The sequence below is a fragment of the Colobus angolensis genome, unplaced genomic scaffold, assembly GCF_000951035.1.
Source record: "Colobus angolensis palliatus isolate OR3802 unplaced genomic scaffold, Cang.pa_1.0 Scaffold30, whole genome shotgun sequence".
In the NCBI taxonomy this organism is placed as follows: domain Eukaryota; kingdom Metazoa; phylum Chordata; class Mammalia; order Primates; family Cercopithecidae; genus Colobus; species Colobus angolensis.
In genome coordinates, this window is record NW_012116266.1 from 737259 (window position 1) to 759946 (window position 22688).

General features: G+C 41.2%; 1 protein-coding gene across 1 annotated transcript in view; it reads left to right on the forward strand.

Annotated features, from left to right (window-relative positions):
• Positions 1-22688, forward strand: part of PLEKHM3 (pleckstrin homology domain containing, family M, member 3) — a 212732-nt gene that overhangs the window by 154341 nt on the left and 35703 nt on the right. Inside the window, exon 7 of the mRNA XM_011949842.1 lies at positions 21497-21654. Within this exon, the coding sequence (XP_011805232.1) occupies positions 21497-21654 (158 nt within the window). The remainder of the gene's footprint in view (positions 1-21496; positions 21655-22688) is intronic.

A 22688-nucleotide genomic window follows, 5' to 3' on the forward strand; every position in this document is an offset into this window, starting at 1 on the left:
GCATTGAGTTTGATAGTATTTTGTTGAGGATATTTATATCTTTTTCCATCTTTTATGTAGTTATTTTCTCTAGTTTTTTCTTCACAATTTTTACTGAATCAGTCCATTTTAACATTTATGTAATAAAACCAGTCACCTGGACCCATGTTAGTTGACTGCTGACTCAGATGACGGTCAGCTGCTTCACTCCAGGGCTGCTTCTCTGGTTTATATTTGCACTCTACACCTTACACATGCTCACCACCAAAATGCTGAATGCTCACTATATAAAGAAATGTTTAAACACTTTCACTGCTATATCCTTATTCTCAAGTGAGACTAGTTCTCTTTTGCCAGTAATTTAAGAAACGTATGTGAAAACCTGGGCTCACTAGCACCTTATTTCCAATTATTTGGTGGTGATTTAATGCAGTTTACCAGTTTGTGTGCTGGGGCCGCCTGGGCTATACCTTCATCTAACTGTAATGGCAGGGGCTTGAGAAGAAGAACCTCACCTTTGGACTCTGATGTTTTGATGCCTAGTCCCTGGTAGTCAGAACAAATCTAAGGCCACAAAAAAGAGCTGTCTGAAATTCTTTCAGTTTTGTATTGCGCCAGCCATGGTTTTGGAAAGTATAGTCACAAAACAATATTCTCATCTCATCTTCCCCTTTCAGCCACTTCCTTTAGGGGGAAGGAGACAGAACACTCAGCTGAGCACATGGTACCAAAGCCTCGCCAACCAACGGTAATGTCACAGGTGGGGAGCCTCCTAAGTTGAGAATGTGTAGTTCAGCCAGGCACAGTAGCTCATGCCTGTAATCTCAACACTTTGGGAGGCCAAGGTGGGTGGATCACTTCAGGTCAGGAGTTCAAAACCAGCCTGGGCAACGTGGTGAAACCCTGTCTCTACTAAAGTACAAAAATTAGCTGGGCATGGTGGCGGGCACCTGTAATCCCAACTACTCAGGAGGCTGAGGCACGACAATATCGGGAAAAAAGAAAAAATAATAAATAAAAACTATAATTACTGGCTGAGAATGTGTAGTTCAGTATGACCGAGCTTATCTGGCTTGTATAACAGGTACTTAGACATAGACGTAGTCTGCCTTTTAGTCTGAATAAACAACATCATCAGTAGACAATGACTTTTATCATTTGATTACACTGTAGGATTAACCAACTCCCATTGTGATAACACAGGCCTTTTTTTTTTTTTTTTTTTTGAGACGGAGTTTAGCTCTTGTTGCCCAGGCTGGAGTGCAGTGATGCGATCTGGGCTCACTGCAACCTCTGCCCCCCAGGTTCAAGAGATTCTCCTGCCTCAGCCTCCTGGGTAACTACGATTACAGGCACCCATGACCATGCCCGGCTAATTTTTGTATTTTTAGTACAGACAAGGGTTTCACCATGTTGGTGAGGCTGGTCTCGAACTCCTGACCTCAGGTGATCCACCTGCCTCAGCCTCCCAAAATGCTGTCATTACAGGCGTGAGCCACTGCATCCGGCCAACCCAGGCCTTTTATAACTGTTTTCAGAGAGAGAGAGAAGAGAAAACAAGAGAGAGCAACTCTGACCATGGTCTAAGAGCCAGGTTTCTGTCACTAAGCAATAAAGAAAAAAAGCTCAAGTAGCCCTTGCATAAGTGGGAATTTGTGGTTTCTAAAGCTGCCCATTCCCCAAACGACTAAAATATGTTACTGGCATTTGGCACTGTTTCCTATGTTTTGCTCTCCTTAAATTTCTCTTTAAAGGGGTTTGAGTTTAAAGGCAGAACCACTGAAAAATGCAATTTAATCATAGAACTGTGAAAGGCCAAGCCCAGAGTTAACCCCAGGATGCCCTGTGTTGTTTTGTTAAACCGGGACCTTGAACCAGGCTTATTCCCAAGAGGTGGTGGAAAGCCTAAGGGCAGGCAGGAGGGAGGCAAAAGAGGGAGGCAGAGGGGAGAAAACCAGCAGGCCAGACTGACCCCAGGATGGTGCCTCCAAGCAGCAAGGGCTTCCCTCCCTCACTAGGCCCAGTAGCTCCATGATTTTCACTGGAAAGAGTAGGAGAAAGGGAAGGGAAATTGAAGGAAGGGAGCCCACAGCCAAGGAGAAGAGTAAGAAGACTCAGTGGTGGACTATCCACCATACCGCAGGCTGTCACGGGACAGAACACGGAACTTCAAAGGGCCTTCTTGGCCCTAATTCCCATTTTTAAAGTTACTTTTTCTTGATTATAAAAGTATGCTGATTACAGAGAATTTGGGAAGCACACATCGTTACTGAATAGAAAATAACCCTCCAGGCAGCAAGCAGAGATTCAGACCTTAGCCTTTGGTAGACCTGAGTTTGAGTCCCACCTCCTCTGCTCAGCATCCTCATCTATAAAACAGGAGTAGTAAGACGCCCGTAATGATGTGGTGAGGATTCAGTGGGATCAATACCTGGCAGAGGCTAGCTGCCAGTGCTATAATCATTATGATGGCACCAAGGTTAATATTATCTAATGTTACACATCCAGCTTATTCTTTTCTGTGAATGTGTAGGTTTAAAGTATGGCTCATTCTTTATAGTACATCAGTTTTTATCCTGTCTTTTTAAAAACTTACTAAATAATCTTCAGAAGAATTAGCTAGTTTGAATGCCTGTATAAGATTCCATTGCCATAATTAGTTTAACCTTCTCGTTTGTATTGGGTATTTAGGTTTCCAATTCTGTATTATTATAAATAATACTATTATATATATCTGTGTAAAACCATTTACCTTCTGACTATTTAAGATAAATTCAGAAGAGGATCTACTATATTTAGAGTGTTTCTATATTCAGAACTACTATATTCTGAACCTATTCAAAGCTCTGGAACAATTATCTGTACCCATCAACAGTATAAGCAAGTTCTCCATATCGCTAGAGCATAACCATTGTCATTAAAAAACACAAATCTTTGGTCATTTTGGAGGTTAAAAAAAGATTTCTTATGATTGTTTGATTTTGCATATCTTTTTTATTTGTGAAGCTAAACTTTTTATATGTTTATTACTACATCAATTTTGGGTTTTGTTTTGAGACAGAGTCTCACTCTGTCGCCCAGGTTAGAGTGCGGTGGCGTGATCTCACCTCACTGCAACCTTCGCCTCCTGGGTTCAAGTGATTCTTGTGCCTCAGCCTCCCCAGTAGCTGGGATTATAGGCACATGCCACCATGCCCGGCTAATTTTTGTGTTTTTAGTAGAGACGGAGTTTTGCCATGTTGGCCAAGCTGGTCTCGAACTCGTGGCCTCAAGTGATCCTCCCACCTCGGCCTCCCTAATTGTTGAGTTTGCAGGCGTGAGCTACCATACCCAGCCCGAATTGTCTGATTATATCTTTTGTCCATTTGGGAGCAGGCTAATTTTTTAGTTGAACAATTAACTTATTTTATAATCTCAAATACAAGTAAGATTGAGTGATGACAACCAAAGGCTGCCAGAACTTGTCAGGAAGCAATTACAGAACCACTTCCTGACAAGTCGAGAGACTTGTATAGATTGCACATTAATATTCACTTTTGATGTACAGAAGGAACTGAACATGTACTAAATGTTCAAATGTTAGGGTATTTTTTTTTACCCTGCATAATCAACAAGAATGTTAGCTATTCCAATCATAAAATGCTTTTCACGATCAATTTAGAAATTGCCCATTATGGCCTTTCTGGCAGCCCACAGAATCCACCCTCTGTTGTCCTCTTGTTTAGAGAGCTGGCTAGCTCATTCCTCAGGAATGACCCATATCCCAGGAGCTTAGGAATCATACATCCCCCAGAGGTTCTTCTGAAGTCCATGTGGTGCTCAAGTGGCAGCAACTTCTCCATTTGCCCTCTGTGTTCGTGCCATTAGGCCATAACCCTGTCTGGTCAAAGACTTGCCATTTTGTTTGGACAAAGTTGCAATTTAAATGTTTGGATCCAGGACTTGCAGTAGGAATGTTCCAGAAATACTTAGTTTAACTTTTTGAATACAAAGGTTGAATGCACTTGGAAAGGCCTAGAATAGAAATTAGGCAAGAGCACTTCTTTCTTAACAAGTGATCTGTTCATAACTATGGATAGCAGTGGAGCAAGAGGAGGCAAACGGGTGACCAAAGTCACAAATGCCTTAGGAACTAGGTGACATTTGAGCCACATGTGAAAGAGTGTGACTGAGAGGAATTTGCATAAAGGAGAAAGAACCAAGCATTAAAATCAGACAGGCCTGAGTTCCAACTGCAGTTTTGATGCATATTAGCTCTCTGACCATAAACAAGTTCTTTAATCTTTCTCTGTCTCAGTTTACTTATCTGCAAAATGAGTATAATACTCATTTGGGGAAGTTACAGAGAGAATTGGAATGAAATACAGAAAGCACCCATAACTCATACATGGTAATAGCAATAAATGGTACTTATTATCATAATAGATTTTTCAGGGAATAGGCAGGCAATACGAATGCAGAATATGAATACATGATAGATAAAGACTAGAAGCAAGTGAGGAGAAAGAGGCTGTCCCTAGCTTGGGGAAGACTTTCCAGGGCTTGCTGAGGAGTTAAACCTCATCCTCCAGGGGCAGAAGAGGCTTCAGGGGCTTTTCATTAAAAAAAAAAAAAAAAAAAAGGCCAGGCGCGGTGGCTCAAGCCTGTAATCCCAGCACTTTGGGAGGCCGAGACGGGCGGATCACGAGGTCAGGAGTTCGAGACCATCCTGGCTAACACAGTGAAACCCGGTCTCTACTAAAAAATACAAAAAAACTAGCCGGGCGAGGTGGCGGGCGCCTGTAGTCCCAGCCACTCGGGAGGCTGAGGCAGGAGAATGGCGTAAACCCGGGAGGCGGAGCTTGCAGTGAGCTGAGATCGGGCCACTGCACTCCAGCCCCGGCGACAGAGCGAGACTCCATCTCAAAAACAAAACAAAACAAAAAAAACAGCTCTAGCAAGACACTAAAGCTTAGCGCTTAGGGCTTAAGCTCTGAGAGTCCAGCTCCCTACTCTATACTTCCAAGTTGGGCAACCCTGGGCACATGACTTAAGCCTTCTAAGCCTCAGTTTTATCCCCTATAAATTGGTAATGACAAAAATATTGACCTCTTGGAACTATTGTGAATAACAGAAATAATAGTTGTGTTTGTTTTTTGAGACAGAGTTTCGCTCTTGTTGCCCAGGCTGGAGTGCAGTGGCGCAGTCTTGGCTCGCCACAACCTCCACCTCCCAGGTTCAAGTGATTCTGCTGCCTCAGCCTCCCCAGTAGCGGGGATTACAGGCATGCACCACCATGCCTGGCTAATTTTGTATTTTTAGTAGAGACGGGATTGCTCCATGTTGGTCAGGCTGGTCTCAAACTCCTGACCTCAGGTGATTCACCTGCCTCGGCCTCCCAAAGTGCTGGGATTATAGGCGTGAGCCACTACACCCGGCCAGAAATAATAGTATTTTTTCAATGCTCACTGTGTGCCTTCCAGTGTTCTAAGTGCTTTGCATGTATTATCATAAATGAGCATTGAATTAAAAGCCTAGGGCAAGGCTGGCTGCGGTCCCAACACTTTAGGAGGCCAAGGCAGGAGGATCACTTGATCCCATGAGTTCAAGACCAGCCTGGGCAATATAGGGAGACCTTATCTCCAAAAAATTTTTAAAAATTAGCCAAGCATGGTGGCATGTACCTGTATTCCCAGCTACTGGGGAGGCTGAAGTGGGAAGATCGTTTGAGCACAAGAGGCAGAGATGGTTGTGGTGAGACAAGATTGTGCCACTGCACTCCAGCCTGGATGACAGAGGGAGTCCCTGTCTCGAATAAATAAATAAATAAAAGCCTAGAGTAGTGACAGGCACATATCAAACAGTCAGTCAGTGCTACAGGAATGGTGGCAATTGTTGCTGATGTCATCATTAGTATTCTTTGGTCAGATCTATCTTTTAATAAGATCTTTCTGGTGATGGCATCGAGAATGATTTGGAATGGTTGCAACTAGAGGACAGGAGAGCAGATAAGACAGTAGTAGCTTCACATACATGTTTAAAAATTCATTGAGTTACATATTTAAGATTTTTGCACTTTACCTTATATATGTTATACTTCAGTTTTTTTAATGTAGTTTTTAAAAAAGAGATAAAAGAGGTAAGCTAGTCTACAGCTGCTTGGAGTTTCAACTAGCTGAGTTCTCTTCACTTAAGAAAACGGATGGACAGTGGCCGGGCGCGGTGGCTCACGCCTGTAATCCCAGCACTTTGGGAGGCCGAGGTGGGCGGATGACCAGAGGTTGGGAGTTGGAGACTAGCCTGACCAATATGAAGAAACCCCATCTCTACTAAAAATACAGAATTAGCCAGGCGTGGTGGCACATGCCTGTAATCCCAGCTACTCGGGAGGCTGAGGCAGGAGAATCACTTGAACCTGGGAGGCGGAGGTTGTGGTGAGCCGAGATCCCGCCATTGCACTCCAGCCTGGGCAACAAGGGTGAAACTCCGTGTCAAAAAAAGAAAGAAAGAAAAAAGAAAACGGACTGTGAGGAACGAAGTAAAATCCTTTTTCTTCAATTAGCCACATTCATGAAGGACAGGGAGCCCAAGGAAAACTGAAACCTCTACAACTCCTACAAAATTCTGCCCCAGTGGATGGTTTCCCTCTGCTAGAGCTGCTAGCAGGAGCAAATGAATCTAGATAGGCGCCAGCTCTGCCTTGCTCTGGCCTGGTGTTGCAGGGAAGCTAGCATGGGAAAGGCAGCTGATCAAGGTGGTGCAGAGAAGGACATTAGGGGCTGAGCCAGATCACAGACTGTCTGCCCTCAACCCTCAGGAAAATTGGCTGTTTCCTTTTTTAGGACTCTTTTCTATTTAGATTTTACTGAACCTCTGGACATGTCTCAGGTGGGCATGCTATTCAAAATGCTTTTCTTTTTGAAACTAATCTTATCTTTGAATGTCCTCCTATTGCAAAACCATGGTTTTCATTTCCTTCTTCAGGCCAAGTCTAAGGCAGGTGGGTCAGTACGCTGACTTTTCCTTGGATTGACCTCAAACTAAGTGGTAAAAAAATCTTCAGATTGGGTAATATACTTCCTTGGCACAATACTTTGAGTGGTATGAAATTATTGTGACCTCTGAATAGATGAGGAAAGGAATTTAAAAATCTGATACCAATACTGTTTCTCCTCCTTTAACTGTTCATCACCAGTGTGCCTGAAGGGTTGGAACCAGTAAGAGTAGGTCATCTCTGTTAGGACAGGAAGGAAAGAGCCCTGGAGGCGCAAACCTGAATCTTGGCTGGAAGAGGGCATTTAAAACATGTGAGCGAATTCCTAATAGAAAACAGCAATATGCATCCTAACTGATTGGTTACTTAAGTCCCAGGCAAGTATTTAAAGAGATAAGATTAAGTGTCTAGAATTCAGTGTTAATCATGTAAACAAAAACCATCCTTAAATCGCCTGGTATTAGATATGGCTGTTGACACTGCATAAGTCATTCTAATTGAATGGGCTACCTTAGAAGCCTGAGAGACCCATAAGTAAGGGAACATTCTGATTAGGCAGACAAGGCTCTTGGGAAGCAAACAAGCCTGATGTAGTCATGACAGATTCACTGATAGGCAATTTTCAAGAACTTTTGTGAAAATAAACATGTTATTAGGGACAAATGAAAACACAGGTCATCTAAAACCAAAAAAATCGAGGTTTTCTATGTTTTTTATAATGTTTATGTATATGCATATGCAAATTGTTTGTTTACTTCTAAAGCCATGCTTTGTAGAGCTGTCATTGGTTTTTTTTTCTTAACAATTTAAATATTGGTTATAAAAGTGATGATTCATATTCATTATTTAGAAATCAGCCAGGTGCAATGGCTCACACCTGTAGTCCTAGCTGCCCAGGAGGCTAAGGCAGAGGATCACCTGAGCTTTCCAAGTCAGCCCTTGTCTCCCCTACATCCCACTACAGTGGTAGCTTTTCTTCACTGTAGCCAGTCTGTGTCCTTCCAGACAATTGTACACAATTACAAATGTTACATTTTTACAATGGGATCAAACTATGCCACCTTTCTGTGCTTTGTCTTTTCCAGTTCATGTTATACTGTGGACATTTGGGCATGTATACACATTTAGTACACATGAAGATTTACCTCATTCTTTTTACTGGCTGCATGACAGAGTTATCTTATACCTAAAGTAACTGAGGTGTAAGCTAGGTAAGTTAAGTGAGGCAACTTAAACCTGTTTTGTTGTTGTTGTTGTTTGCTTTTTTTAAGAGACAGGGTCTCACTATGTTGCCCACCTGGCCTCAGATCTTAGAGTCAAAGGATGTTCCCACTTCAGCCTCCTAAGTAGCTGAGACTACAGGGTACACATCACCCACACTGCCACGCCCAGCTAAGCCTAAGTTGTGTGTGTGTGTGTGTGTGTGTGTGTGTGTGTGTTTAATCTGTGCCAGTCTTTCTCTTTGAGAACCTATACTGCAGTGAACACCCTCTACATTTCCCTGTACACTTGTGTGAATATCTCTGTAGTGTAAATTCATTAAAGTGAGACTGCTAGGTCAAAGGGTATGCATACTTTGCAGTTTGATAAATATTGCCAGTTGCCTTTTGAAAAGGTAGAACCAATTTAATACTTCCATTCACTGTCTTGAGAGTGCCTGTTTTTCTGAACACACATTAATTTTCCATATTAACAATACTTTTAATCCTGGACAATCTGATAAATAAAAAATAACTTCACAGTGTTGTTTTAATTTGCAGTTTTTCCATGAGAAGTAAAGTTGAGCATCTTTTTAATATCATCATTGGCCATTTGTAGTTTTTGTGAATTGCCTTTTTATTAACCTGTGTTTAAGTTATATCATTGGTCTTTTCCTTATTAATTTAAAAGAGTTTTGTGTATATTAAGGAAATTGACACTTTTTTCATATAAATAGGAAATTTTTTTTGTTTCCATCATTTGACTTTTAAATTATATTTTATATTGAACTAATTGTTTACTTTATATATTTAGATTTATTACTCTTTTATATCATCTAAGATTACAAAATATTTATCCCACATAAATGGGGCAAATTCTATTTTTCTAATATTCTAAATTTCTAATATTTTTCCCTAATATTTTGTTATAGTTTTAAAAATACTTTTATGGTTTTCTTTTTATATTTTAAGTCTTCAGTTTATCAGAAAATACAGTTTTTAAAGGCCAGGCGCAGTGGCTCATACCTGTAATCCCATCACTTTGGGAGGCCAAGGATGGCAGATTGTGAGGTCAGGAGTTCAAGACCAGCCTGGCCAGTATGGTGAAACCCCATCTCTACTAAAAATGCAAAAATTAGCCAAGCATGGTAGCGTGCGCCTGTAGTCCCAGCTACTCAGGAGACTGAGGCAGAAGAATCGCTTGAACCCAGGAAGTGGAGGTTGCGGTGAGCCAAGATCGTGCCACTGCGCTCCAGCCTGGGCAACAGAACAAGATTACATCTCAAAAAAAAAAAAAAGAAAAGAAAAGAAAAGAAAGAGAAGAAAAGAAAATACAGTTTTTTGTTTGCTTGTTTTTGAGACGGAGTTTCACTCTTCTTACCCAGGCTGTAGTGCAATGGCACAGTCTCAGCTCACCACAACCTCCGCCTCCCGGGTTCAAGCAATTCTCCTGCCTCAATCTCCCAAGTAGTTGGGATTACAGGCGTGCGCCATCACGCCTGGCTAATTTTGTATTTTTAGTAAAGACAAGGTTTCTCCATTTTGGTCAGGCTTGTCTCGAACTCCCAACCTCAGGTGATCCGCCCACCTCGGCCTCCCAAAGTGCTGGGATTACAGGTGTGAGCCACCGTGCCTGGCCTGAAAATACAGTTTTTATGAGATGAGTTAGGGATCCAGCTTATTTGCTTTCCCTGATGGCTAACCACTTGCCCCAACATCATTTATTAAAAAATTCATCTTCCCCGCCTTTATTGTATTGCAAATTCCTATGTATTTGAATCCATATTCTGGGTGTACAGTACAGACACCGCAGACACAACAGATAATGTTCTAGAAATACAGGACATGTGAAATCATAATCACTACTGTGTTGTAAGTTGTGGCTTCTACTTGTGGACCTTGAAGCAAAGAGTAAAAATCCCCAACCATCTTAGACAACGATATGCAGGCTGATAAAAGCACCTATTTCAATGTATATGCAGGGCTTGTTTTTCGTCATCAGTGAGCCAGCAATGTATTCTATCACAGCCTTCTAACCAGGGACTCACTTTAGTTTCTCATTTAATCTCAGGAATGGCTAGTCCCATAAAAGCTGTTAAGTAATAATAATGTTGAGCACTTATATTGTACTTTACATCCCGAAAGTGCTATCTAAACATTAACTAATTAAATGCATTGATGAAAGGAAGGGATTTGCAGAGGTTTTCAGGAAAACTGATATCTGGTTGCACACCTGTGAGGGGATGATTCCTAGAAGGCCTTACTTCCCTCTTTGAATGGAGCTCAGCAGGCAGGGGAACAAAAAGCTGGTGACATTATTTCACTTTTGTTGAAAATTTCCTGGAGTATCTTCTAATTAGTCTGGTTAAACTCACCTTTTATCTAGCTCCGCAGATATTCCCTTGCAACGTTCCTGGAGCTATTCAACAAGTTTCTTTTGATGTCTTCCTTGTTGTTTCATTATAAAATCGTACAATCTTCAAATTGAAAGAGATCCTTATTGATCATCTAGTTTTGAATGACTGAATAGAATCACTTTATTTTGCAGATGAGGAAACTGAGGCATGGAGAAGTTAAGTGATTAACAAAAAAGGTCGTAGAGCTTCCTGGGGACATAACTGGGAATAGAAACCAAGATTTCACCCTTCCATTTAAGTTCTCAATCAGCGTCATTGAGCAATGAAACTTTCTTCCCTCTTTGTAAGCATCTGTAGCCTCTGTTTTTTGAACTTAAAAAAAAAAAATTGCCACAGAACCATCAAGCCCAATTTTTTCTTTTTTAAATTATCACTATTGTTATTATTATTATTGCTTTCATCCTTCCCTACTTCTTCCCTTCTTTGCTCTCAGCCTTTTATGTCTCTCCTCACTCTTATGGTTCATTCCCCCACATGATCAGGTAATGCTACTTCTGTTTCTCCTCTGTTTCTGAAAAGCCATATTTCTTTAGTTTCTCCCACATATGTATATACAGGGAGTTGCTTTGTTTTCCTTTTTCTTTTTCCTGAACTGTAGTTGCTTCTCGTTTTAATAAAGCTACTTCTCTAGTTTTGGCAAATAGCCTAGGGTGTTTGTTTGTTTGTGACGGAGTCTCACTGTTGCCCAGGCTGGAATACAATGGCGCGATCTTGGCTCACTGCAACCTCCGCCTCCCGGGTTCAAGTGATTCTCCTGCCTCAGCCTCCTGAGTAGCTGGGATTATAAGCATGCACCACCACCCCCGGCTAATTTTTTGTATTTTTAGTAGAGACGGGGTTTCGCCATGTTGGCCAGGCTAGTCTCGAACTCCTGACCTCAGGAGACCCTCAGCCTCCCAAAGTGCTGGGATTACAGGCATGAGCCACTGCGCCCGGCTGCCTAGGGTTTAAGTTGATAAGTCCATTTCTGTCACAAAATTTTGTGTTACTTTATGAGTTTCCTAGTAGTTTAGCCAATCAGATACTGTTAAAGATCATCTTCATATTCAGAAAATTGCATGAGATGTGACCATTGAGAGAATTTTTATACAAGAACTTCATAGAAGGACTAGAGGTATTATTTTTCAGTAAGCCAAAGACAGATCCAGTTCAGATCAAAACTGTGGATCTAAACCTCGACTAATTTCGTCTGCACAACCCTGCTTCTGTGCAGGGACTCAGTTTTAGAAATCTTCCATTTCTACAAGGTGGGTCAGTAGGCATCCGGTGACCTCAGAATTCCTGGGCTGAACCAAACCCTGGGGCTACACTCTGACCTCAGATACCCTCAGAAAGGCCCCTTCCTTGGAGTAGTGAAGGGTGCTTAAGAAAGCAAGTCAGAAGCTGTCACTAATCAGCTGGGTGATCTTAGGTAGAGCGTATTACCTCTCTGGGCTCAGTTTTCTCATATATTAAGTAAGGAAGGTGAGTTAAAAAGTCCGCTTAGGACTTTTCTTCATTTACTGCTCAATGAGTCAATAATGTCAGAACTCAGTCTAAAAGGAGTAGTAGAAACCTAAATCAGATTTATTTCAAACATGTAACTAATTAACTCAACAGAGAAGCAAAAATCTGCTGACCATCTCTATGAGAATTTTCTGGAATTGTCTCAATTTAAAATATTGTAGTTTATTTTCCTCATAAATAAAACACATGTAGCTGTATCAGATCATATAACCTGTTTTGGGCTCAGAATATTTGGACCACATTCTTGTACTTACTCTTTGCAAATGCTTCATTAAGTTCCATGGAGATGTGGTTTGACTAAGCCACACCCCTTGAGGCACTTAGTGCAGAAAAACTGTCTGAAGTAGACCCCATCCCATATATTTTTCTGGATAAGAAATTTGCATTCTTGGTTTCATCTTTGCCATTCTAGCCACTGAGAAAAATGAAATTGAAATTTTTAAAATCTCTTATTCCTTAAGACCTAGTTAGCAGGGAGCAAAATGTAATTTGATAGGAACTATGGTGGCCACTCATAAATCTACCCAATTACATTAAACCAGATTAAATTATCACATAGTTTCCCAGCTCTAAGTAGAAATTATCACCTTTGGGAGAGGATCAGATAAGAGCTAATTGGTGGCATCACAATCCACCCTCAGTAAAGTGCTTGATTAGCCAAAATTTAAGTCTTGTTAGAGCAGTCCCATAATGGATTGGGAAGGGTGAGGAGCAGCTAATTAGAAAAGAGAGACTTTTATGTTTATGTACAAACATCCCAGCATTGAGCCATGATAAGGAACTCAAAGGTTAATCATGGGAAAAGTGAGTTTTAAACAACTTTTTGAAATAGGAATATCCCATAAACTTTGGTGATATTTATTTATTTTTAGACGGGGTCTTGCCCTGTCACCCAGGCTGGAGTACAGTGACCCAATCATAGCTCATAGCTCACTGCAACCTCAAATTCCTGGGCTCAAGGGATCCTCCCACCTCAGCCTCGTAAGTAGCTTGGACTACAGGTGCATACCACTGCAATCGGCTAATTTTTTTATTTTTTACAGAGATAGGGATCTCACTTCATTGCCAGGCTGGTCTGGAACTCCTGGGCTCAAGTGATCCTCCCACCTTGGCCTCCGAAAGTGCTGGGATTACAGGCATCAGCCCCTACATCCAGCTTACTTTTTATTTTCTATTTTTAAGGATTTATGAGTAAAAGGAGTAAAATTTAACATTGAACGAGGATTCAGAATAGTCTCGTGAGGTGTGTTAGGGTTTTCAAGCTTGAGCAGAATCCACAGCCTGTTTTTTCCTAACTTCCCATGAACTCACCTGGCCAAGGCCTCTAGACTTCACTCTACCCACCTATTAAATGGACTGAGAAATGACACTAGAGACAAAATGCAACCTTTCAGGGTTGTCTGGCCAGGCAAATGCAACTAAATTATATGGGAAATTATTTCACAATGTGTGACAATTTTGATTCTTCCATTTCGTCAAGACAGCCTGTTCCTAGTGAGTGGCAGGTGACTGTTCACCATGAATTGGGTCTTTTGGTTAAGTTGTTTGTCAAGTGCAGTAGCCCTCTTCACCAAAGCATTCCCAACAGTTGCTCCGAATCCAGATGTTACACGATGGCTAAGGAAGCTTGTTTTGAAATGGAAGGTAAATTGACAAATCAGAGGGAAGGAATTAGCTGATGCATAAGGAAATTTGATGAGAAAGAGCTTTTTCCTTTCTTTTTTCTTGTCCAGGTTACTAGTAATCTGTCTTCCCCCGACCCCGTAAATTTTGAATTTTGTGATGGTTCCAAGGGAGTGAAGGTAACCACCATAAAAGATTCATTTGTGCCCTTTTCCCAATCCCACAGATCTCTATTGGCTGCAGACCTTGAACATGACACTGCAATTTCCTGGTGCCACACATGAGTAATAAGCAGCTGTTTCTGAAACTGTGGTTTGGGGAAGGCAGCACTAGGTTATTTTTTAACTTAATTGTAATTTTTGATTGGTCTGCAAGAAAGTAAATCAAATAAAGTCTGTTGTCTTAGTCTGCAAGAAAGCCATAGGCCTCAAATTCCAATGCTGACCATCTTGACCAGAATAGAAGAGGGAGGCAAAATGTGTGTATCCCTGAGCTGGAAGTTCAACCAGGCAGCTTTCATGGGCTTCTTTCACACAAGAAGGGTAAGCATATTTGGCATATTTATCAGGGACTGGATGGTGGAAAGTGATTATTTGACAGTTCCTTGAGTTCTAGAAGTACCTAAAATGATGGTGAAAAGAATTTATAGACAGACTGCAAAAGTGAAAAACAGCAAAATCTGGAAGAAGATATCAGCTTGTTGCTACATTTTGTCCTTGTGCTACAGGGCAATAAGGTGACCTAATTTTGTTACAAATGGAAATGTGTATTCTTTGAATATCCAGTTAGTGTAACACCTCTGAAACAGTCATATATACACACTCCCCAAGTAAATAAATCAGACTAGTACCTTCCTTAGTACAAGACATTAAGTTTAATGGAAAACAGAAACAAACTTTCACCCTATTTTGGACATCTGCCTTTTCTCAAGGAGATAGGGCAATTTGGTATATGGAGAAAGAGAAGGGGGTTGAGTGCAGGGAAGCAAGGAAATGGGTAAAGAGCTACATGTGTTTCCTTCTAATTATGCTGTCATGATTTTGTTCACGTAGACGTACACTTTGAGGGAATAAATAGAGATAAACCTCATCTCAGGTCTGTTTCACTATCACTAATCATATACCAAATGACCACCTGGTTTAAACTAAAAACTACCAGCCTTCTAATGCTAAAGATGAAGTGTCCTTTTGACTTTTGAGGGGTTGTTACAAAGCTATATTAGCCTGTGACTAATTTAAGTATAAGTAGGAAAGGAGTAAGACACAATTTCCAGGTGTTGCTAAGATATTATCTTACATAAGTGATTCAAATCAAGTTTGAGCTGTGTTAAATGTCTTCCCCCTAGCATTGTGGCCTTGGCAAAAGTAAGTATGCTTGTACAAGCCCTGTTCTCTTATTTACAGCATTATCAAAAGAAATGGAGGTGACTGCTTTACATTCATTTCTACTGATCCCATCCAAACAGATGAACAACTTGATGCCTTCCTTTAAAAAAATAAAAAATTAAAAGAATGACATGTGATGTCTGAAGTAGCCAAAGATGGCTTTCTAGATCAAGACAGGGTAGATCTAAGCCATGAAGCTTAAGTAAGGGTTAAGTTTAAGTGAAACTTAACTTGAAATTTAAGTAAGGGTTAAGAAAAGTGAAACTCCAGATAGAGGAATGATATGGACGAAGGCACAGGAGCAAGAGCAAGCATGTTCTACATAGGGGAAAAATGTGCTCACAACAGGAGGTACATGTTAAGAAACGCAAAATGAGTTTGAATGGCTAATATGGAATCCACTTGCATACCAGGTAAAATGTAAGCTCCAGTTTTTGTCCGGTTCACTCTACATTGAGTGTCTAGTACATAGTAACTCAATATAATTTTATGAAATGAAAGAGCGAAGAGTTTTGATTAATGATACACTAAGAATTTGCCGAGCCCAGTGGCTCACGCCTATAACCTCAGCACTTTGGGAGACCGAGGCAGGTGGATCACACAAGCTCAGGAGTTTGAGACCAGCCTGGCCAACATGGTGAAACCCCACCTCTACTAAAAATACAAAACATTAGCTGGGCATGGTGGCTCGTGCCTGTAATCCCGGCTACTTGGGAGGTTGAGGCAGGAGAATCACTTGAACCTGGGAGGCAGAGGTTGCAGTGAGCCTAGATCACACCACTGCCCTGCAGCCTGGGTGACAGAGCAAGACTCCGTCTCAAAAATGAAGAATTCACCAAAGGTTTGAGGGAAGAGATGATACATGATGAAAGTGATGTCTAAAACTGATTAATATGTATGCATGCTGGATCTAGGAAAAAAGACTGACATCTAGAAATAAAACTAGGAGATTATTTTATTAATCTAGAGAGGAGTGATAAAAGTCTAGGATACGATGGAAAAAAGAGACTTATAGTGAAGGCATTTAGAAGAAAATCAGCATGAACCTTGAACACTTTATGCTGAGTGAAAGAAGCTAGTCATAAAAGACCACATATTATATGATCATATTTACATGAAATCTCCAGAATAGGCAAATCTATAAAGACAGAAAGTGTATTTAATTTTTTTTTTTTTTTTTGAGATGGAGTTTTTGCTTTTGTTGCCCAGGCTGGAGTGCAGTGGCACCATCTCAGCTCACTGCAACCTCTGCCTCCTGGGTTCAAGCAATTCTCCTGCCTTAGCCCCCCGAGTAGCGGAGATTACAGGCATGCGCCACCATGCCCTGCTAATAATTTTTTTGTATTTTTAGTAGAGATGGGGTTTCACCATGTTGGCCAGGCTGGTTGTGAACTCCTGACCTCAGGTGATCCGCCCGCTTCTACCTCCCAAAGTGCTGAGACTACAGGCATGAGCCACTGCACCCGGACAGAGAGTAAATTATTGGTTCCTTGGGCTTGCAGGGGCATGGTAAAGGGAAAGTGACTACTAATGGATATAGAGTTTTTTCAGAGGGTTAGTGGGATGCCCTAAAATCGATTGTGGTGATGTTTCACAACTCTGTGAGTAAACTAAGAACCATTGAATTGTAGACTTTAAATAGGTGAATCACATGGTATGTGAATTATATCTCAGTATAGCTGTTATTTGAAGAGGGGGAATAAATGAATTGTGGTGAATGTCAGGATATACGTATTTGATGCAGAAAATTAGTCATTCACTATAAACTCCATAAGTTCTGGTTTGATTCTTCCTGAAATAATAAAAATAACCACTAGTACCATTATTAATATTGTTTTAGGAGCCCTGGGTGGTGCAACAAGAAATGAAACATAAATAAGAGATATAGTACTAGAAAAAACAAAAGAATCACCTAAAAGTAATTAGCATCAATGGAAATTCAGTAATTACTGTCATATAGTAACATGCACACAAATGTCAATATGTTCTAATATACCAGCAATAGCTAATGAGAAAAATATACAAAAGTTTAACCTTAAACTAAATAATAAATGTGAGTAGCTTGTACAAGGAAATAAATTTGTATTAAGCAATAATAAGTGAAGATTTAGTAAAATGCAGATATGTATCACTTTGTTTTAAAGGAAGACTGAATATTATACAGATACCAATCCCCAGAGCTTATTAAGGTCCCTATTTAAGAATAAATATATATTGCTGACAGCATAAATTTGGTGAAATATTTTGAGAGCCTTCAAAATGTTCACACCCTTTCTCCAAGGAAATCTAAATAGAGAAAAAACTTTATGCACAAGATGCTCAAACTTCTCCTTTAGATCCTGGATGATAACTCTCATGTCTTCCTCAACGTCTTTTCTTCCCAGTTTCATCAACCTTTACTCACCTGGTTTCCAGACTGTTCTCTGTCCTGGTTGTTTCCCCCTAAATGGACTATAGTTTGTTAGTGCCTCTCTTTAAATGCCTCATTAAGTTTGGTTGTTTAGAGAAGAGTAAAATGAGGAAAACCAAACTCAACTGAAGTGCTACCATCACAATTTAGAAATAACCCCATCACGCATTGAAAAGTGTTTACTGGTGGTTATATGATTTGTTAGTGGCTGTTTCTTAGAAAGTACATATCGTGTGTTGGTATTAGGAGCATGCCTTACTGGGGTTTATTGGAGTTAATGGTTCCTCAGAGAACATAAATAAAAGAAGATCTATCTATGGCTTCCTAAAGGTAATGGAGAGGAAAGTAAGTTGAAGAATGGTGGGAAATGTATGCTTGACTGAAAACAGCCAGGATAATTTCTACCCCCTTTACTAAGAAAAAAAACTCTACTCTTACAAAGTAATAAACCTGATTTTTCTGTTCACCTTCTGCAGTTTAATGCAAAATTATTATACATTGTTTTTTCAAGTGCAGAAACACAGCTATATACAAAGTGACAATTTGCTTGCACCAGGAGATACATATTAAGAAATAGAAAATGAGTTTGGATAGCTAATATATATATGTATATATATATATATTATACAACTTAGTATATAGTTGTGTTTTTGCTTCTCTGACTTATGGCCCTCCCTAGAGTTAACCAGCATTACATTTATTTATCTTTTTTTTCTTTTTTTTTTTTTTTGAGACGGAGTGTCACTCTGTCGTCCAGGCTGGAGTGCAGTGGCGCGATCTCAGCTCACTGCAAGCTCCACCTCCCGGGTTCATGTCATTCTCCTGCCTCAGCCTCCCGAGTAGCTGAGACTACAGGCGCCCGCCACCACACCCGGCTAATTTTTTTGTATTTTTAGTAGAGACGAGGTTTCACCATGTTAGCCAGGATGGTCTCGATCTCCTGACCTTGTGATCCGCCCGCCTCGGCCTCCCAAAGTGCTGGGATTAGAGGCGTGAGCCACCACGCCCGGCCCTATTTATCTTTTTTTCATAGAAAAGTTGTTCTTTTATTATTTTAAGGAGGTAATACATTGCCCAATATGCCAAAGCGTAGGGAATTAGAGGAAGCGAATGGCCAGATTTTTTTAAGAGCCTCATGCTAGCCAGGCACGGTGGCTCACGCCTGTCATCCCAGCAGTTTGGGAGGCTGAGGCAGGTGGATCACCTGAGGTCGGGAGTTCAAGACCAACCTGACCAACATGGTGAAACCCCATCTCTACTAAAAATACAAAAATTAGCCATGCGTGGTGGCCAGCACCTGTAGTCCCAGCTACACAGGAGGCTTAGGCAGGAGAATTGCTTGAACCTAGGAGGCGGAGGTTGCAGTGAGCTGAGATTGTGCCACTGCACTCCAGCCTGGGTGACAGAGCAAGACTCTGTCTCAAAAAAAAAAAAAAAGCTTCATGCTGCATTTCTGAGCTCCTGTCTGCCCACAGCCCACGGCTGCTTACATGAAGTCAGGGTCAGTGGACAGATGACCCAACTCGACACCCATTAACTGAGAAAGGGCTCGATCAGCAGAGGCACTGCCAGGTCCCAGCACACCAGGTGGCACCCAGTAAGGCTAGTGCCTTAGTGGCAGCCAGTGTGTCTAGCACTTGATTTTATTTCTGTGAACCTAGAGTGGGCAGGACGTGAATAAATCCTGAGTCATAAATTAAGGTGAAAGACTTAGTAGTGTTAATACTCTGGGTGAGAAAAGACAACACTGTCTTGGAGGAGAGTGGGCTTGGAGTCTGGTGGCAGAAAGATGGAAACCCCCAGAAGGGCCTCGGCCTGCAGGCACTGCCTTGAGGCCATCAGAGGGATTTTCACAGTACATGATGGGGAAGGGCAAGGCAGGGTAGGCACTGGGGGGCTGCTTCATCTGGCACAGTTGAACCAGAGGTTCATTTTCCACTCATAATTGGTTTCCTAAGTCTAAGTCACCACACCTGGGGCTGAAGCAAGTCTTGCCTATGCACTAAGCATGGCCTTGGACCTCGAAGAAATGCATGACTCAGGTCTCCAGTGTTGAAGGGGAGGCACTTTCAATTGAAGGAGATCTTTCTCCCAGTACCTCCAGCTCCTTTCCCTTGCAAATGACCAGGGTGGGAGGCAAGAGGGAAAGGCACCTCCTGGTGCAACCTCACCACAGTCTTCCAGAGAAATCATCTTCGTGGGACCTAAAGCCTAGCCTTGGCTTGGGGCAGACTTATTTCCACCCATGGGAGGGTACCCTGTCTGGCAATTGAATGGAACCATCATTATATTTATTTCTAAAACATGGATCATTCCATGATGCTTAAAAACCACTTCAGTTTTTATCTCCGGTATTATGTATAGCTTCATTTTTTGCAAAAGGCATGATTACATTTTTTGTAGTCTTTTGTTTTTGTATCTACTTTTTTTGTATCTACTTTTTCTGCTTTTTACTTTTTCTACTTTTTTTTGTATCTTTTCTACTTTTTTTGTATCTACTTTTTCTACTTTTTTTGTATCTACTTTTTTTGTTTTTGTATTTTGTAGTCACTACTACCTACCCACCTAGACGTTGTAATTTCTCTTTAGGTATGATTTATACTACATTTCCCTCAGATATTTTTTTTTCTTTTTCTTTTCTTTTTTGAGATGAGAGTTTCACTCTTGTTGCCCAGACTGGAGTGCAATGGTATGACCTCGGCTCACTGCAACCTCGACCTCCCAGGTTCAAGTGGTTCTCCTGCATCAGCCTCCCGAGTAGCTGGGATTACAGACACCTGCCACCACGCCCAGCTAATGTTTTGTATTTTTAGTAGAGACAGGGTTTTGCCATGTTGGTCAGGCTGGTCTCAAACCTTTAACCTCAGGCGATCCACCTGCCTCGGCCTCCCAAAGTGCTGGGATTACAGGTGTGAGCCACAGCACCCGGCCTCCCTCAGATATTTTTATGAAAAATTATAATGTAACTATATTCATTTGAAAGAAACTATTTTCAGCTATCTCCAAATTAAATGTAATCTTCAATTGTTTTCTTATATCAAAACCAGCGTGTATTTGTATCTGCATTAATTAGAAGTAAAGGCAGATTTTATCTAGCTGGCGTGTGAAATGCTGAAGTCTTTGAAGCCCATGGGTATTAGAAAGTGAGAAATGATCAACAGAACGTGAGTTCCAAACTCAGGGATGTAGGCACGCCAACAGGCGAGGCCACTGTGGAAGGCAGGCAGATGCAAGACCCTGGGCCTGGTGGGAACAGCTGCCAGGCAGAGAGCAGATGTCTCAGCGGAAACAGGCAGCCCCTCACGTGGCCAGGTCCTCATCACGCTGAATCCAAGCCTAGTTGCACTAGATCATCTGATTTTTCCAAAAATCTGGGTTTTTATGTAAAATTTCCCAATTTTTAAATTACTTTATTTTAAAAACCACCATGAGTTAAAAGAAAAAAAACCGACAGGCTGAAAAAGGCCATCAGGCTACCAAATTGCAAGCTTTTTTTACTAGACTTACCAGCAGCAAAAGAAACCTATTTTCCCCCATTTACTGTATATTCTTGGGGAAGATGGTGAAAAAACTATCCCATTAATTCATCAGAGAAAAGGTATTATTGCATTTACAACATAAACTTACGCATTCAGATTTACTCTGTATGTTTTCAGTGTACTTTAGGAAACCTGCCGCACTCCTCTTATACCACACCCTCACTGTGAAGTTGGTCTATCCAAGTAGGGTTCCCCATCTGTTAGGCCTCAATCTTCTACACCACACTGCAAAGCAAGAGGAATACAAAAGAAGTTTCAGCATCTTAATTTACAACCTCCAGTGGTTTAAACCAGAAAGTTCTTTTGGAGCAAAACTACTATGTCTTTTCTTCCTCAGAGTTGCTGAGAAATTATAATTAGAGGTTTTCCTGTTGTATAAAGGAAAGGAATTCCTTTCCTTTCCTGTGTGTACAAGACTTCTGTTCTCAATAAATGTGCTTCCCTGTCCCATTTCTCTTTCTGCAGGTAATAGAGGGAAAGCTGGCTCCATTCTTGGGCAAGGTCATTAAATTTGCCACCTCACACGTGTACAGCTGCAGTCTTTGTAGCCAGAAGGGGTTCATCTGCGAAATCTGTAACAATGGAGAGATCCTCTATCCTTTTGAGGATATTTCAACAAGCAGGTACAGAATATCTTATTTCATAAAAGAACACCCGAATGTGTAATATGCCATTTTCTTTGGTCAAATCAGGCCAACTTTTAGTCAAGTACTATATCTCTGTCTCTCACCCTGGATCAGGTTTTCCTTGTCCTTGGAGAACATGTTTCACCCTTTGGTTTCCCGTATTTATTTCCACCCCTTAACCTCGCTACCTTTATCCAGAATGAGATGACAGAGCTGCAAAGAAACATCGCCGAACTCTGCCTTATTAGGTAACAGAGAGTCTTCAGGTTCAATTTTAGAATGAAGATTCGGGAAGAAGCATCTTAATAATTTTTTCAGGGCCAAGTGATAGGCAATGGGAAACTGCAGTCTCAGAGGCCCAAACTGGACCGACTGCCAGGGGTAAAACTAGAGGACACTGGTGAGCAGCAACAGCTGCTGCCTGGCCATGTGCTTTTCTCCACAGATGCATGCACTGTAGTGGAACGATGAAAGTTTTAGGATCCAAAGGAGAGAAAAGTGGGAGTTTATGTGGGATGATTTTTCTAACCAAAGTAATATTTGGGCATCATCACATCCATGGATTGATGGATGATTCACAAAATGATACATATTACTTTTCCTTTTATCCCAAAAGCGCAATAGAAATCTACACGGTATGTGTATGCACTGGCTTCTTTGGGCATGAATGTCATGGCTCATTTCCCACCCTGCAGGGCTCACTTATACTGTGGTTCAGAACAGAAGGTAAGGCATGTAGCCAGGGAGAGTTGAAGCATGTAGGGTAGAGCTAAGATATTGAGAGTTGACTCAGCCCTTTTGGCCTCTCCTAAAACCCAAAGACTATTTGTAAACATGCAGGAATTTGGGTTGGCCCACACACAGAAAAACAGATAGGTAAACACATAGACATGCAGATACACAAACACACACACACACACACACACACACACACACAGGCAGAGTTCAGCCTCCAGTTTCCTGAGCAGGTACTTAGCTTATAGAGCTTATATAGCCTAGAGATTAGCTACCTCTTAAAGGAAGGAAACTCC